The 16729-nt window shown below is 41.9% G+C and overlaps 1 protein-coding gene across 1 annotated transcript in view; it reads right to left on the bottom strand.

The window, feature by feature from the left end:
• The window catches only part of LOC139765803 (glutamate receptor ionotropic, kainate glr-3-like), a 56799-nt gene extending 43263 nt beyond the window's left edge, over window positions 1-13536 (bottom strand). Inside the window, exon 1 of the mRNA XM_071693596.1 lies at window positions 13426-13536. Coding sequence (XP_071549697.1) covers window positions 13426-13536 — 111 coding nt within the window. The remainder of the gene's footprint in view (window positions 1-13425) is intronic.
• Between the last annotated feature and the right edge of the window lie 3193 nt (window positions 13537-16729).

The following is a 16729-nucleotide window of genomic DNA, read 5'->3' as shown; positions in this document are numbered from 1 at the left end:
CCATGGAAGCGGAAGTGATTCACAGGGTAGGGGAGGAAGCAAGGGTTATGGGAGCGATGAATAATGTGTAGCAAGATAAAACGGTATCTCGGAGAGCAAATTTGGGTATGTTTGAAGGAATAGTAGTTCCAACAATGTTATACAGTAGCGAGGCATGGGCTTTAGATATAATTGTACAAAGGAGGGTGGATGTGTTGGAAATGAAATTTTTGAAGACATTTGGTGTGAGGTGATTTTATCGAGTAAGTAATGAAAGGGTAAGAGAGATGTATAGTAATAAAAACAGTGTGGTTGAGAGCGCAGAAGCGGGTGTATTAAGATGGTTTGGACATATGGAGAGAATGAGTGAGGAAAGATAGACAGATGATATATGTGTCAGAGTTGGAGGGAAGAAGAAGCGGGAGACCAAATTGGAGGTGGAAGGATGGAGTGAAAAAGATTTTGAGAGATCGAAGCCTAAACATATAGGAAAGTGAAAGGCGTAAAAGGAATAGAGTGAATTGGAACGATGTGGCATATCGGGATCGACGGGCAAAGAAACACACGAAAGAATGGCCCAACCCACCTGCATACGCATACATTTGCATACACGTCAACACACGCACATATACATACCTATACATTTCAATGTATACATAGATATACATACACATACATATACATATATACACATGCACATAATTCATACTTGCTGCCTTTATTCGTTCCCGTCGCCACCCAGCCACACATGAAAAGACAACCCCCTCCCCCCTGCATGGGCTCGAGGTAGCCCTAGGAAAAGGCAACAAAGGCCACATTCTTTCACACTCAGTCTCTAGCTGTCATTTATAATGCACCGAAACGACAGTTCCTTTTCCACACCCAGGCCCTACAGAACTTTCCATGGTTTAACCCAGGCGCTTCACATGCCCTGGTTCAATCCACTGACAGCACGTCGACCCCAGTATACCACATCGTTCCAATTCACTCTATTCCTTGCACGCCTTTCACCCTTCCGCATGTTCAGGTCCCGATCGCTCAAAATATTTTTCACTCCATCTTTCCACCTCCAATTTGGTCTCCGATTTCTCCTCGTTCCCTCCACCTCTGACACATATATCCTTTTGGTCAATATTTCGTCACTCTTTCTCGGCATGTGACCAAACCATTTCAAAACAACCTCTTCTGCTCTCTCAACCATACTCTTTTTACTACCACACATCTATCTTACCCTTTCATTACTTACTCGATCAAACCACCTCACACCACATATTGTCCTAAAACATCTCACTTCCAACACATCCACCCTTCTCCGCACAACTCTATCCATAGCCCACGCCTCGCAACCATCAACATTGTTGGAACCACTATTCCTTCAAACATAGCCATTTTTGCTTTCCGAGATAATGTTCTCGCCTTCCGCGCATTTTTCAACACTCCTAGAACTTTCGCCCCCTCTCCCACCCTGTGACTCACTTCCGCCTCCATGGTTCGACTTGCTGCCAAATCCATTCCCAGATATCTAAAACATTTTACTTCCTCCAGTTTTTCTCCATTCAAACTTAATACCCAATTGACTTGTCCCTCAACCCTACTGTACCTAATAACCTTACTCTTATTCACATTTACTCTCAGCTTCCTTCTTTCTTACACTTTACCAAACTCAGTCACTAGATTCTGCAGTTTCTCACCCGAATCAGCCACTAGTGCTGAATCATCAGCGAACGACAACTGACTCACTTCCTAAGCCCTCTCATCCACAGCAGACTGCATACTTGCCTCTCTCTCCAAAACTCTTGCATTCACCTCCCTAACAACGCCATACATAAACAAATTAAACAACCATGGAGACATCACACACCCCTGCCGCAAACCAACATCCACTGAAAACCAATCACTTTCCTCTCTTCCTACTCGTACACATGCCTTACATGCTTGATGAAAATATTTCACTGCTTCTAGCAACTTTCTTCCCACACCATATAATACTAATACCTTCCTCAGAGCATCTCTGTTAACTCTGTCATATGCTTCTCCAGATCCATAAATGCTACATACAAATCCATCTGCTTTTCTGAGTATTTATCACATACAGTCTTTAAAGCAAACACCTGATACACGCATCCTCTACCACTTCGGAAACCACACTGCTCTTCCCCAATCTGATGCTCTGTACATGCTATCACCCTTTCAATCAATACCCTTCCATGCAATTTCCCAGGAATACTCAACAAACTTATACATCTGAAATTTGAACACTCACCTTTATCCACTTTGCCAATCCTCAGGCACCTCACCATGAGTCATACATACATTAAATATCCTTATCAACCAGGCAACAATACAATAACCCCCTTTTTGATAAATTCCACTGCAATACCATCCAAACCCGCTGCCTTGCCGGCTTTCACCTTCTGCAAAGCTTTTACTACCTCTTCCCTGTTGGCGAAATCATTCTTCCTATCCCGCTCACTTTGCATGCCAACTTGACCAAAACACCCTATATCTGCCACTCTATCATCTAACACATTCAACAAACCTTCAAAATACTCACTCCATCTCCTCACATCACCACTACTTCTTATTACCTCCCTATTAGCCCCCTTCACTGATGTTCCCATTTGTTCTCTTGTCTTACACACTTCATTTACCTACTTCCAAAACGTCTTTTTATTCTCCATAAAATTTAATGAGACTCTCTCACCCCAACCCTCATTTGCCCTCTTTTTCACTTCTTGCACCTTTCTCTAGACCTCCTGGCTCTTTCATTTATACATGTCTCAGTCATTTGCACTATTTCCCTGCAAAACTCGTCCAAATGCCTCTCTCTTCTCTTTCACTAATAATCTTTTTTCTTCATCCCACCACTCACTACACTTTCTAAACTGTCCACCTCCCACGTTTCTCATGCCACAAGCTTCTTTTGCGCAAGCCATCACTGCTTCCCTAAATACATCCCAATCCTCCTCAACTTTCCTTACGTCATTTGCTCTCCCTTTTTTCCATTCTGCACTCTGTCTCCCCTGGTATTTCCTCACACAAGTCTCTTTCCCAAGCTCACTTACTCTCACCACTCTCTTCACGCCAACATTCTCACTTCTTTTCTGATAACATCTACAAATATTCATCTTCGCCTCCACAATATAATGATCAGACATCCCTCCAGTTGCACCTCTCAGCACATTAACATCCAAAACTCTCTCTTTCGCGCGCCTATCAATTAACAAGTAATCCAATAACGCTCTCTGGCCATCTCTCCTACTTACATACGTATACTTGTGCATATCTCTCTTTTTAAACCAGGTATTCCCAACCACCAGTCCTTTTTCAGCACACAAATCTACAAGCTCTTCACCATTTCCATTTACAACACTGAACACCCCATGTACACCAATTATTCCCTCAACTGCCTCATTACTCACCTTTGCATTCAAATCACCCTCACTATAACCCGGTCTCGTGCATCAAAACTACTAATAAACTCGCTCAGCCGCTCCCAAAACACTTGCCTCTCATAATCTTTTTTCTCATGCAGAGGTGTATATGCACCAAAAATCACCCATATCTCTCCATCCACTTTCAGTTTTGCCCATATCAATCTAGAATTTACTTTCTTACACTCTATCACATACTCCCACAACTCCTGATTCAGGAGTAGTGCTACTCCTTCCCTTGCTCTTGTCCTCTCACTAACCCCTGACTTTACTCACAAGACATTCCCAAACCACTCCTCCCCTTTACCCCTTAGCTTCGTTTCACGCAGAGCCAAAACATCCAGGTTCCTTTCCTCAAACATACTACCGATCTCTCCATTTTTTCTCATCTTGGTTACATCCACACACATTTAGACACCCCAATCTGAGACTTCGAGGAGGATGGGCACTCCCCGCGTGACTCCTTTTTCTGTTTCCTCTTTTAGAAAGTTAGAATACAAGGAGGGGAGGGTTTCTAGCCCCCCACTCCCGTCCTCTCTAGTCACCTTCTACGAAACGTGAGGGATGCGTGAGGGTATTCTTTTTCCCCTATCCCCAGGAATATATATATATATATATATATATATATATATATATATATATATATATATATATATATATATATATATATATATATATATATATATATATATATATATACGTGTAATATATGGTGTGAGATCCATGTGAATGTGTAGGAAGAGAGGAAAGTGATTGGTTCTCAGTGAATGTAGGTTTATGGTAAGGGGTGTGTGATATCTCAATGGCTGTTTAATATGTTTATGGATGGAGTTGTTAGGGAGGTGAATGCAAGAGTTTTGGAAAGAGGGGCAAGTATGAAGTCTGTTGTGGATGAGAGAGCTTGGGAAGTGGGTCAGTTGTAGTTCGCTGATGATACAGCGCTGGTGGCTGATTCATGTTAGAAACTGCAGAAGCTAGTGACTGAGTTTGGTAATGTTTGTGAAAGAAGAAAGCTGAGAGTAAATGTGAATAAGAGCAAGGTTATTAGGTAAGGTATCATTGAGGGACAAGTCAACTGGGAGGTAAGTTTGAATCGAGAAAAACTGGAGGAAGTGAAGTGTTTTAGATATCTGGGAGTGGATTTGGCAGCGGATGGAACCATGGAAGCGGAAGTGAATCATAGGGTGGGGGAGTGGGCGAAAGTTCTAGGACCGTTGAAAAATATGTGGAATTCACGAACATTATCGCGGAAAGCAAAAATGGGTATGTTTGAAGGAATACTGGTTCCAACAATGGTGAGGGGTGGGCTATTAATAGAGTTGTGCGGAAGAGGGTGGATGGGCTGGAAATGAGATGTTTGAGGAGAGTATGTGGTGTGAGTGGGTTTGATCGAGTAAGTAATAATAGGATAAGAGAGATGTGTGGTAATAAAAAGAGTGTTGTTGAGAGAGCAGAAGAGGGTGTTTTGAAGTGGTTTGGTCACATGGAGAGAATGAGTGAGGAAAGATTGACCAAGAGGATATATGTGTCAGAGGTGGAGGGAACGAGGAGAAGTGGGAGACCAAATTGGAGATGGAAAGATCAAGTAAAAAAGATTTTGAGTGATCTGGGCCTGAACATGCAGGAGAGTGAAAGGCGTGCAAGGAATAGAGTGAGTTGGAACGATGTGGTATACCGGGGTCGACGTGCTGTCAATAGATTTATCTGGGCATGTGAAGCGTCTGGGGTAAACCATGGAAAGTTCTGTGGATCCTGGATGTGGAAAAGGAGCGTTATTTCGGTGTATTATTACATGACAGCTAGAGACTGAGTGTGAACGAATGTGGCATTTGTTGTCTTTTCCTAGGGCTACCTCGCGAACATGAGGGGGAAGGGGGTTGTTATTTCATATGTGGCGGTGAAGAGTGGTTTAGGAATATCTTGGGAGTAAAGTCAGGGGTTAGTGAGAGGACAAGAGCAAGGGAAGGAGTAGCACTACTCCTGAATCAGAAGTTGTGGGAGTATGTGATAGAGTGTAAGAAAGTAAATTCCAGATTGATATGGGTAAAACTGAAAGTTGATGAAGAGAGATGGGTGATTATTGGTGCATATGCACCTGGGCATGAGAAGAAAGATCATGAGAGGCAAGTGTTTTGAGAGCAGCTGAATGAGAGTGTTAGTGGTTTTGATGCACAAGACCGGGTTATAGTGATGGGTGATTTGAATGCAAAGGTGAGTAATGTGGCAGTTGAGGGAATAATTGTTATACATGGGGTGTTCAGTGTTGTAATAGGAAATTTTGAAGAGTTTGTAGATTTATGTGCTGAAAAAGGACTGGTGATTGGGAATACCTGGTTTAAAAAGCGAGATATACATAAGTCTAAGTATGTAAGTAGGAGAGATGGCCAGAGAGCGTTATTGGATTACGTGTTAATTGATAGGTGCGCAAAAGAGAGACTTTTGGACGTTAATATGCTGAGAGGTGCAACTGGAGGGATGTCTGATCATTGTCTTGTGGAGGCGAAGGTGAAGATTTGTAGGGGTTTTCAGAAAAGAAGAGAGAATTTTGGGGTGAAGGGAGTAGTGTGAGGAAGTGAGCTTGGGAAGGAGACTTGTGTGAGGAAGTACCAGGAGAGACTGAGTACAGAATGGAAAAAGGTGAGAACAAAGGAGGTAAGGGGAGTGGGGGAGGAATGGGATGTATTTAGGGAAGCAGTGATGGCTCGCCCAAAAGATGCTTGTGGCATGAAAAGTGTGGGAGGTAGCATGATTAGAAAGGGTAGTGAGTGGTGAGATGAAGAGGTAAGATTATTAGTGAAATAGAAGAGAGAGGCATTTGGACGATTTTTGCAGGGAAAAAATGCAAATGAGTGGGAGATGTATAAAAGATAGAGGCAGGAGGTCAAGAGAAAGGTGCAAGAGGTGAAAAAGAGGGCAAATGAGAGTTGGGGTGAGAGAGTATTCTTAAATCTTAGGGAGAATAAAAAGATGTTCTAGAAGGAGGTAAATAAAGTGCGTAAGACAAGGGAGCAAATGGGAACTTCAGTGAAGGGGGCTAATGGGAGGGTGATAACAAGTAGTGGTGATGTGAAAAGGAGATTGAGTGATTATTTTGAAGGTTTGTTGAATGTGTTTGATGATAGAGTGGCAGATATAGGGTGTTTTGGTCAGGTGGTGTGCAAAGTGAGAGGGTTAGGGAAAATGATTTGGTAAACAGAGAAGAGGTAGTAAAAGCTTTGCGGAAGATGAAAGCTGGCAAGGCAGCAGGTGTGGATGGTATTGTAATGGAATTTATCAAAAAGGGGGGTGACTATATTGTTGACTGGTTGGTAAGGTTATTTAATGTATGTATGATTCATGGTGAGGTGCCTGAGGATTCTCGGTATGCTTGCATAGTGCCATTGTACAAAGGCAAAGGGGATAAGAGTGAGTGCTCAAATTACAGAGGTATAAGTTTGTTGAGTATTCCTGGTAAATTATATGGGAGGGTATTGATTGAGAGGGTGAAGTCATGTATAGAGCATCAGATTGGGGAAGAGCAGTGTGGTTTTAGAAGTGGTAGAGGATGTGTGGATCAGGTGTTTCCTTTGAACAATGTATGTGAGAAAACAAATGGATTTGTATGTAGCATTTATGGATCTGGAGAAGGAATATGATAGAGATGCTCTGTGGAAGGTATTAAGAATATATGGTGTGGGAGGCAAGTTGTTAGAAGCAGTGAAAAGTTTTTATCGAGGATGTAAGGCATGTGTACGTGTAGGAAGAGAGGAAAGTGATTGGTTCTCAGTGAATGTAGGTTTGCGGCAAGGGTGTGTGATGTCTCCATGGTTGTTTAATTTATTTATGGATGGGGTTGTTAGGGAGGTGAATGCAAGAGTTTTGGAAAGAGGGGCAAGTATGCAGTCTATTGTGGATGAGAGAGCTTGGGAAGTGAGTCAGTTGTTGTTCGCTAATGATACAGCGCTGGTGGCTGATTCATGTGAGAAACTGCAGAAGCTGGTGACTGAGTTTGGTAAAGTGTGTGAAAGAAGAAAGTGGGAGTAAATGTGAACAAGAGCAAGGTTATTAGGTACAGTAGGGTTTAGGGTCAAGTCAATTGGGAGGTAAGTTTGAATGAAGAAAAACTGGAGAAAGTAAAGTGTTTTAGATATCTGGGAGTGGATCTGGCAGCGGATGGAACCATGGAAGCGGAAGTGAATTATAGGGTGGGGGAGGGGGCGAAAATCCTGGGAGCCTAGAAGATTGTTTGAAAGTCGAGAACATTATCTCGGAAAGCAAAAATGGGTATATTTGAAGGAATAGTGGTTCAAACAATGTTGTATGGTTGCGAGGCGTGGGCTATGGATAGAGTTGTGCGCAGGAGGGTGGATTTGCTGGAAATGAGATGTTTGAGGACAATACGTGATGTGAGGTGGTTTGATCGAGTAAGTAATGTAAGGGTAAGAGAGATGTGTGGAAATAAAAAGAGCGTGGTTGAGAGAGCAGAAAAGGGTGTTTTGATATGGTTTGGGCACATGGAGAGAATGAGTGAGGAAAGATTGACCAAGAGGATATATGTGTCGGAGGTGGAGGGAACGAGGAGAAGTGGGAGACCAAATTGGAGGTGGAAAGATGGAGTGAAAAAGATTTTGAGTGATCGGGGACTGAATATGAAGGAGGATGAAAGGCGGGCAAGGAATAGAGTGAATTGGATCAATGTGGTATACCGTGGTAGACGTGCTGTCAATGGATTGAATCAGGGCATGTGAAGCGTCTGGGGTAAACCATGGAAAATTCTGTGGGGCCTGGATATGGAAAGGGAGCTGTGGTTTCGGGCATTATTACATGACAGATAGAGACTGAGTGTGAACGAATGGGGCCTTTGTTGTCTTTTCCTGGCGCTACCTCGCACACATGAGGGGGGAGGGGGATGTTATTCCATGTGTGGCGAGGTGTCGATGGGAATAAATAAAGGCAGACAGTATAACTATGTACATGTGTATATATGTATATGTCTGTGTGTGTATATATATGTGTGTACATTGAGATGTATAGGTATGTATATTTGCGTGTGTGGACGTGTATGTATATACATGTGTATGGGGGTGAGGTGGGCAATTTCTTTCGTCTGTTTCCTTGCGCTACCTAGCAAGGAACAGAGAAGGGGGCCAGGTGAGGATATTCCCTCTAAGGCCCAGTCCTCTGTTCTTAACGCTACCTCGCTAACGCGGGAAATGGCGAATAGTTTGAAATAAACATATACATATCCATATATATGTATATATATATATATATATATATATATATATATATATATATATATATATATATATATATATATATATATATATATATATATATATATATATATATACATATATTATTTTGCTTCGTCGCTGTCTCCCGCGTTAGCGCCACACATTAAATGACAACTCCCTCCCCCCGCATGTGCGCTAGGTAGCGCTAGGAAAAGACAACAATGAACACATTCGTTCACACTCAGTCTCTAGCTGTCATGTATAATGCACCAAAAGCACAGCTCCCTTTCCACATCCAGGCCCCATAAAACTTTCAATGGTTTACCACAGACGCTTCACACGCCCTGGTTCAATCCATTGACAGCACGTCGACCCAGGTATACCACATTGTTCCAATTCAAGCTATTCCTTGCACGCCTTTCACCCTCTCGTAAGTTCAGGCCCCGATCACCCAAAATCTTTTTCACTCCATCTTTCCATCTCCAATTTGGTCTCCCACTTCTCCTCGTTAACTCCACCTCTGACACATAAATGCTCTTTGTCAATCTTTCCTCACTCTTTCTCTACATTTGACCAAACCACTTCAAAACACCCTCTCCTGCTCTCTCAACCACACTCTTTTTAATACCACACATCTCTCTTAACCTTTCATTATTTACTCGATCAAACCACCTTACACCACATATTGTCCTCAAACATCTCATTTCCAGCACATCCACCCTCCTCCGCACAACTCTATCTATAGCCCACGCCTCCCAACCATATTTCATTGTTGGAACCACTATTCCTTCAAACATACCCATTTTTGCTTTCCAATATAACGTTCTCGACTTCCACACATTTTTCAACGCTCCCAGAACTTTCTCCCCCTCCCCCACCCAATTATTCACTTCCGCTTCCATGGTTCCATCCGCTGCCAGATCCACTTCAGATATCTAAAACACTTCACTTCCTCCAGTTTTTCTCCATTCAAACTTACCTCCCGGTTGACTTGTCCCTCAACCCTACTGTAAATAATAACCTTGCTCTTATTTACATCTACTCTCAGCTTTCTTCTTTCACACATTTTACCAAACTCAGTCAGCAGAATCTTCAGTTTCTCACCCGAATCAGCCACCAGCGTAGTACCATCAGCGAACAACAACTGACTCACTTCCCAAGCTTTCTCATCCGCAACAGACTGCATACTTGCCCCTTTTTCCAATACTCTTGCATTCACCTCCCTAACAACCCCATCCATAAACAAATTAAACAACCATGGAGACATCACGCACCCTTGCCGCGAACCAACATTCACTGATAACCAATCACTTTCCTCTCTCCCTACACGTACACATGCCATACATTGTCGATAAAAACTTTTCACTGCTTCTAACAACTTACCTCTAACACCATATATTCTTAATACCTTCCACAGAGCATCTCTATGAACTCTATCATATGCCTTCTCCAGATCCATAAATGCTACATGCAAATCCATATGCTTTTCTAAATATTTCTCACATCCATTCTTCAAAGCAAACACCTGATCCAAACATCCTCTACCACTTCGGAAACAACACTGCTCTTCCCCAGTCTGATGCTCTGTACATACCTTCACCCTCTCAATCAATACCCTCTCATATAATTTACCAGGAATACTCAACAAACTTATACCCCTGTGATTTGAGCACTCACTTTTATCCCCTTTACCTTGGTACAGTGGTACTATGCAAGCATTCCGCCAATCCTCAGGCACCTCACCATTTGTCACACATATATTGGATAACCTTACCAACCAGTCAACAATACGGTCACGCCCTTTTTTCATAAATTCCACTGCAGTACCATCCAAACCCGCTGCCTTGCCGGCTTTCATCTTCCGCGAAGCTTTTACTACCTCTCTGTTTACCAAATCATTCTTCCTAACCCTATCGCTTTGCAGACCATCTCGACCAAAACACCCTATATCTGCCACTCTGTCATCAAACACATTCAAGAAACCTTCAAAATACTCACTTTATCTCCTTTTCACATCACCACTACTTGTTATCACCTCCCCATTAGCCCCCTTCACCGATGTTCTCATTTGTTCCCTTGTCTTACGCACTTAATTTACCCTCTTCCAAAACATTCTTTTATTCTCCCTAAAATTTAATGATACTCTCTCACCCCAACTCTCATTTGCCCCCTTTTTTCACTTCTTGCACCTTTCTCTTGACCTCCTGGCCCTTTCTTTTATACATCTCCTCGTCATTTGCATCATTTCCTTGTAAAAATCGTCCACTAATAAATTATTTCTTCATATATATATAAATATATATATATATATATATATATATATATATATATATATATATATATATATATATATATATATATATATATTTTCTTTTTATTGCTTTGTCGCTGTCTCCCGCGTTTACGAGGTAGCGCAAGGAAACAGACGAAAGAAATGGCCCAACCAACCCCCATGCACATGTATATACAAATACGTCCTCACACGCAAATATACATACCTACACAGCTTTCCATGGTTTACCCCAGACGCTTCACATGCCCTGATTCAATCCACTGACAGCACGTCAACCCCGGTATACCACATATATCCAATTCACTCTATTCCTTGCCCTCCTTTCACCCTCCTGCATGTTCGGGCCCCGATCACACAAAATCTTTTTCAATCCATCTTTCCACCTCCAATTTGGTCTCCCACTTCTCCTCGTTCCCTCCACCTCTGACAAATATATCCTCTTGGTCAATTTTTCCTCACTCATTCTCTCCATGTGCCCAAACCATTTCAAAACACCCTCTTCTGCTCTCTCAACCACGCTCTTTTTATTTCCACACATCTCTCTTACCCTTACGTTACTTACTCGATCAAACCACCTCACACCACACATTGTCCTCAAACATCTCATTTCCAGCACATCCACCCTACTGCGCACAACTCTATCCATAGCCCACGCCTCGCAACCATACAAAATTGTTGGAACCACTATTCCTTCAAACATACCCATTTTTGCTTTCCGAGATAATGTTCTCGACTTCCACACATTCTTCAAGGCTCCCAGGATTTTCGCCCCCTCCCCCACCCTATGATCCACTTCCGCTTCCATGGTTCCATCCGCTGCCAGATCCACTCCCAGATATCTAAAACACTTTACTTCCTCCAGTTTTTCTCCATTCAAACTTACCTCCCAATTGACTTGACCCTCTACCCTACTGTACCTAATAACCTTGCTCTTAATATCTTATGTTTCCCATTTAAGAAAGTTAAGAAATACAAGGAGGGGAGGATTTCTGGCCACCCGCTCCCGTCCCCTCTAGTCGCCTTCTACGACACGCAAGGAATGCGTGGGAAGTATTCTTTCACCCCTATCCCCAGGGATAATATACATATATATGCATATATATATATATATATATATATACATATACACATACATACGCACATATACACGCATACACACATATACATATATATACATATGAAAAATGTAAGAAATAATCTAGAAAACTGAAACTTCTAGCTTATATATATATATATATATATATATATATATATATATATATATATATATATATATATATATATATATATATATATATATATATATATATATATATATACATATATATTAGAGATGTATCGGGTATTCGCAGCCCTATCTGTATATGCGGAACATCCGGACCATTATGTACATCCACATCCGCTTTCTTACCACACACACAGAGGATGTGGTCGATATACAAAAGAGGAATGAAAAACAAGAACTGTCATCGATGTGCGATTCTTATCCCGTGTTGTGGGGAAGCTGGCATGAGTCTTATGAGTCAGCACGCAGTGGCCGCAGTGTAGAGGAGCTTGCCTCACTTTGTCAGTCGATCACAGTACATGAAGTGAAATAAGTAAGTCTACGAAGCCTTATTGACTCCCGAGTGTGGAAGTCCTTTGTGGAACAACCAAATAACTTAGCGCAGTGTCCTTTGTGAAAAATAGATTTGTCACGAGAGGGACGCCAAACTATACATGAAAAATTATTTGAAATTAATGCACAATAAAGAACAGTTTGAGATGTCAGAGGCAGAAGAGAGAAATAAGTTAGAGGAGAAATCAAAGACCGAAAAAAAGAAAACTAAAAAAAGTTCAGTCAGCCATTAAGCAAAGCAATGTGGAAAGCCGTGGGATGCTTCTAACTTTGAATCAAGGTGTGTGTTCCTGGTTTCCTCATAAAGGTCTGAAGTCTCTCCTTGTACATACCCGTGGCACATCTTTCTCCAACGATATCATGAAATATAATTCAAGAGGTTTTTCTGTTGTATTACATGCACACATCCTCACCTGATATGGTAACATTTAGTCAGAACCAGAAGCCTTATCTGGCTCAAGAACTAAGGTGTTCCCTTAATGTCATTTCTAAGTATCTTTATGCCGTGCGTGATTACTATTTGTAATTACTATTTGTAATTACTATTTGTGATTACTATTTGTGATTACTATTTGTGATTACTATTTCTATGTTATCAGGAGAGATATTTACACACGTGTCGCCCCGTTTACTTGCGTATGTGTGTATATGGGTGTTGGATTACTAATCTTACGTTACATGCTGCGATTTTTTACTTTCGTGTTGTCCAACCCATCAGCCTTGTACATATGTGATATGTCTTTAATCTTGTGTGAGTGTGTGTGTGTGTGTGTGTGTGTGTGTGTGTGTGTCTGTGTGTGTCTGTGTGTGTTTGTGTGTGTGTCTGTGTGTGTGTGTGTGTGTGTGTCTGTGTGTGTGGTAACCATTTCCGTGAGCATAACAGACCTGTCTGTGCATCTGGCCCATCATGCCAGTCCAGGAACCATCTGGCAGCTTGATGCCCCACACGCCGTCTGGTGGCGGGATCAGCTCGTAACTTGAAAGTAAACAAAACATGATGATCAAGGCTGAATGCTCTCTCTCTCTCTCTCTCTCTCTCTCTCTCTCTCTCTCTCTCTCTCTCTCTCTCTCTCTCTCTCTCTCTCTCTCTCTCTCTCTCTCTCTCTCTCTCTCTCTCTCTCTCTCTCTCTCTCTCTCTCTCTCTCTCTCTCTCTCTCTCGCACATAGCTCATTACTCCGGGACCATACATATAAAGATTGAAAATGGGACACCATGACATCCCCCTCACTATCCCCTTCCCTCCCCTACCAACCACGCCTACCCATCCCTTCTCGCACCTCGCCTTCCCCTCCACAGCCTATGGTCTCCCACCCGTACAGTGTCACCTGCCTTCCCCTCACAACCCCTCTAAACCTCATCATGTTCTTTCTCCTCCTCCTCCTCCCCTCACTCCCTCGTCCCGCTACCCTCACCCTCCAGACCCAGCCTGATCTCCCATCCCCCCTACTCCCCTGGCAATGTCCCTCGCCCTAATTCCTGAACCTTCCCCAGGTTTACATCACAACCTTGACCACCCCCCCAGCCGTCCCCTCCCCTTCCCTCGTGGCACCACATCCACCCCCCCACCCTCCCATCTCCCCTCTCTTCCCCATTACCCGCACTCAGAAGCAATCAGTGTGCCGTACACAGCGACTCTGACGAAAGCAATGTTCCATGATTGTCGAAGATTCGCAGGTCAGAAATTTGGGTAAACACGTAACAGGGAATTAACGGAACAGTTGTCGACATGTTTCCTCCAGAGTCGCTGAAATACGACACACAGATCGTTCTTGAGTGCGGCTAATTAAACATTAAACAAAGAATGATATAGATTAAAATGTCAATCAAAATTCACGTGTAGTGGTGAGCGTTGGGAGCAACCATGTTTAACACAAGGCAACAAGTTCGGCCGTTAACGTACAAGACATAACCAGCTGATGGCCACCCTGAAAGATAGATCAGGTTATATCGTTATTGCTGGCGCTCCCTTACACAAAATGTAGGTCACTACGCCGTAAGTAGCGCGGGAGGTGTGAATGAGAGACTGAAACGTCTGTGTATTGATGCAAACATCAGCTTTGTAGACCTATGGCTCGACGTCATAGGAGAAGGAGACTATACGAGTGAGGCTGTATTCACCTTAGTAATAATGGGTCAGGATCTTGAGCTACACGAATCTAAGATCAATTTGCTTTTCAACTGTATGGTAAATTTTGGTTGAGGCTTGGTAGAGGTCGGTCATTGACCACGTAGCAGAGGCCGGCGAGGTCAGGTCAGGTCATATGTCACGCGAGGGAGATCAGATCGAGTCTCCTCCCCACAACACCAGACAGCGATGACTTGATGGGGCTCAAGCGTCGGGGGCTTGCCACATCTCGGTCTACGAGCAGTCAGTCACCTAATCGTGTATTCCACCAATTTCGTCCGGATATGATAAGAAGAACTGACATGAACTTTACAGAAATGTAAGATCAATCCCAAATAGAATAACTTAATGGCACTGCTTAGTAAACACTGAACACTTTGGTATCACTGGATTAACAAAAACACATCTAAACATGAAGAACAGTGATCTGATTAACACATCTGAACATGAAGAACAGTGATCTGATTAACACATCTGAACATGAAGAACAGTGATCTGATTAACACATCTAGACATGAACAACAGTGATCTGATTAACACATCTGAACATGAACAACAGTGATCTGATTAACACATCTAGACATGAACAACAGTGATCTGATTAACACATCTAGACATGAACAACAGTGATCTGATTAACACATCTAGACATGAACAACAGTGATCTGATTAACACATCTAGACATGAACAACAGTGATCTGATTAACACATCTAAACATGAACAACAGTGATCTGATTAACACATCTAGACATGAACAACAGTGATCTGATTAACACATCTAGACATGAACAACAGTGATCTGATTAACACATCTAGACATGAACAACAGTGATCTGATTAACACATCTAGACATGAACAACAGTGATCTGATTAACACATCTAGACATGAACAACAGTGATCTGATTAACACATCTGAACATGAACAACAGTGATCTGATTAACACATCTGAACATGAACAACAGTGATCTGATTAACACATCTGAACATGAACAACAGTGATCTGATTAACACATCTGAACATGAACAACAGTGATCTGATTAACACATCTGAACATGAACAACAGTGATCTGATTAACACATCTAAACATGAACAACAGTGATCTGATTAACACATCTGAACATGAACAACAGTGATCTGATTAACACATCTAGACATGAACAACAGTGATCTGATTAACACATCTAGACATGAACAACAGTGATCTGATTAACACATCTGAACATGAACAACAGTGATCTGATTAACACATCTGAACATGAACAACAGTGATCTGATTAACACATCTAGACATGAACAACAGTGATCTGATTAACACATCTGAACATGAACAACAGTGATCTGATTAACACATCTAAACATGAACAACAGTGATCTGATTAACACATCTGAACATGAACAACAGTGATCTGATTAACACATCTAGACATGAACAACAGTGATCTGATTAACACATCTAGACATGAACAACAGTGATCTGATTAACACATCTAGACATGAACAACAGTGATCTGATTAACACATCTAGACATGAACAACAGTGATCTGATTAACACATCTAGACATGACCAACATGAACAACAGTGATCTGATTAACACATCTAGACATGAACAACAGTGATCTGATTAACACATCTAGACATGAACAACAGTGATCTGATTAACACATCTAAGTGATCTGATTAACACATCTAGACATGAACAACAGTGATCTGATTAACACATCTAGACATGAACAACAGTGATCTGATTAACACATCTAGACATGAACAACAGTGATCTGATTAACACATCTAGACATGAACAACAGTGATCTGATTAACACATCTAGACATGAGCAACAGTGATCTGATTAACACATCTAGACATGAACAACAGTGATCTGATTAACACATCTAGACATGAACAACAGTGATCTGATTAACACATCTAGACATGAACAACAGTGATCTGATTAACACATCTAGACATGAACAACAGTGATGTGATTAACACATCTAGACATGACCAACATGAACAACAGTGATCTGATTAACACATCTAGACATGAACAACAGTG

This window comes from Panulirus ornatus, chromosome 56 (genome assembly GCF_036320965.1).
Source record: "Panulirus ornatus isolate Po-2019 chromosome 56, ASM3632096v1, whole genome shotgun sequence".
NCBI classification, from domain to species: Eukaryota; Metazoa; Arthropoda; class Malacostraca; order Decapoda; family Palinuridae; genus Panulirus; species Panulirus ornatus.
The sequence above is the reverse complement of the archived record's forward strand: the minus strand, read 5'-3'. Positions and strand labels throughout refer to the sequence as shown.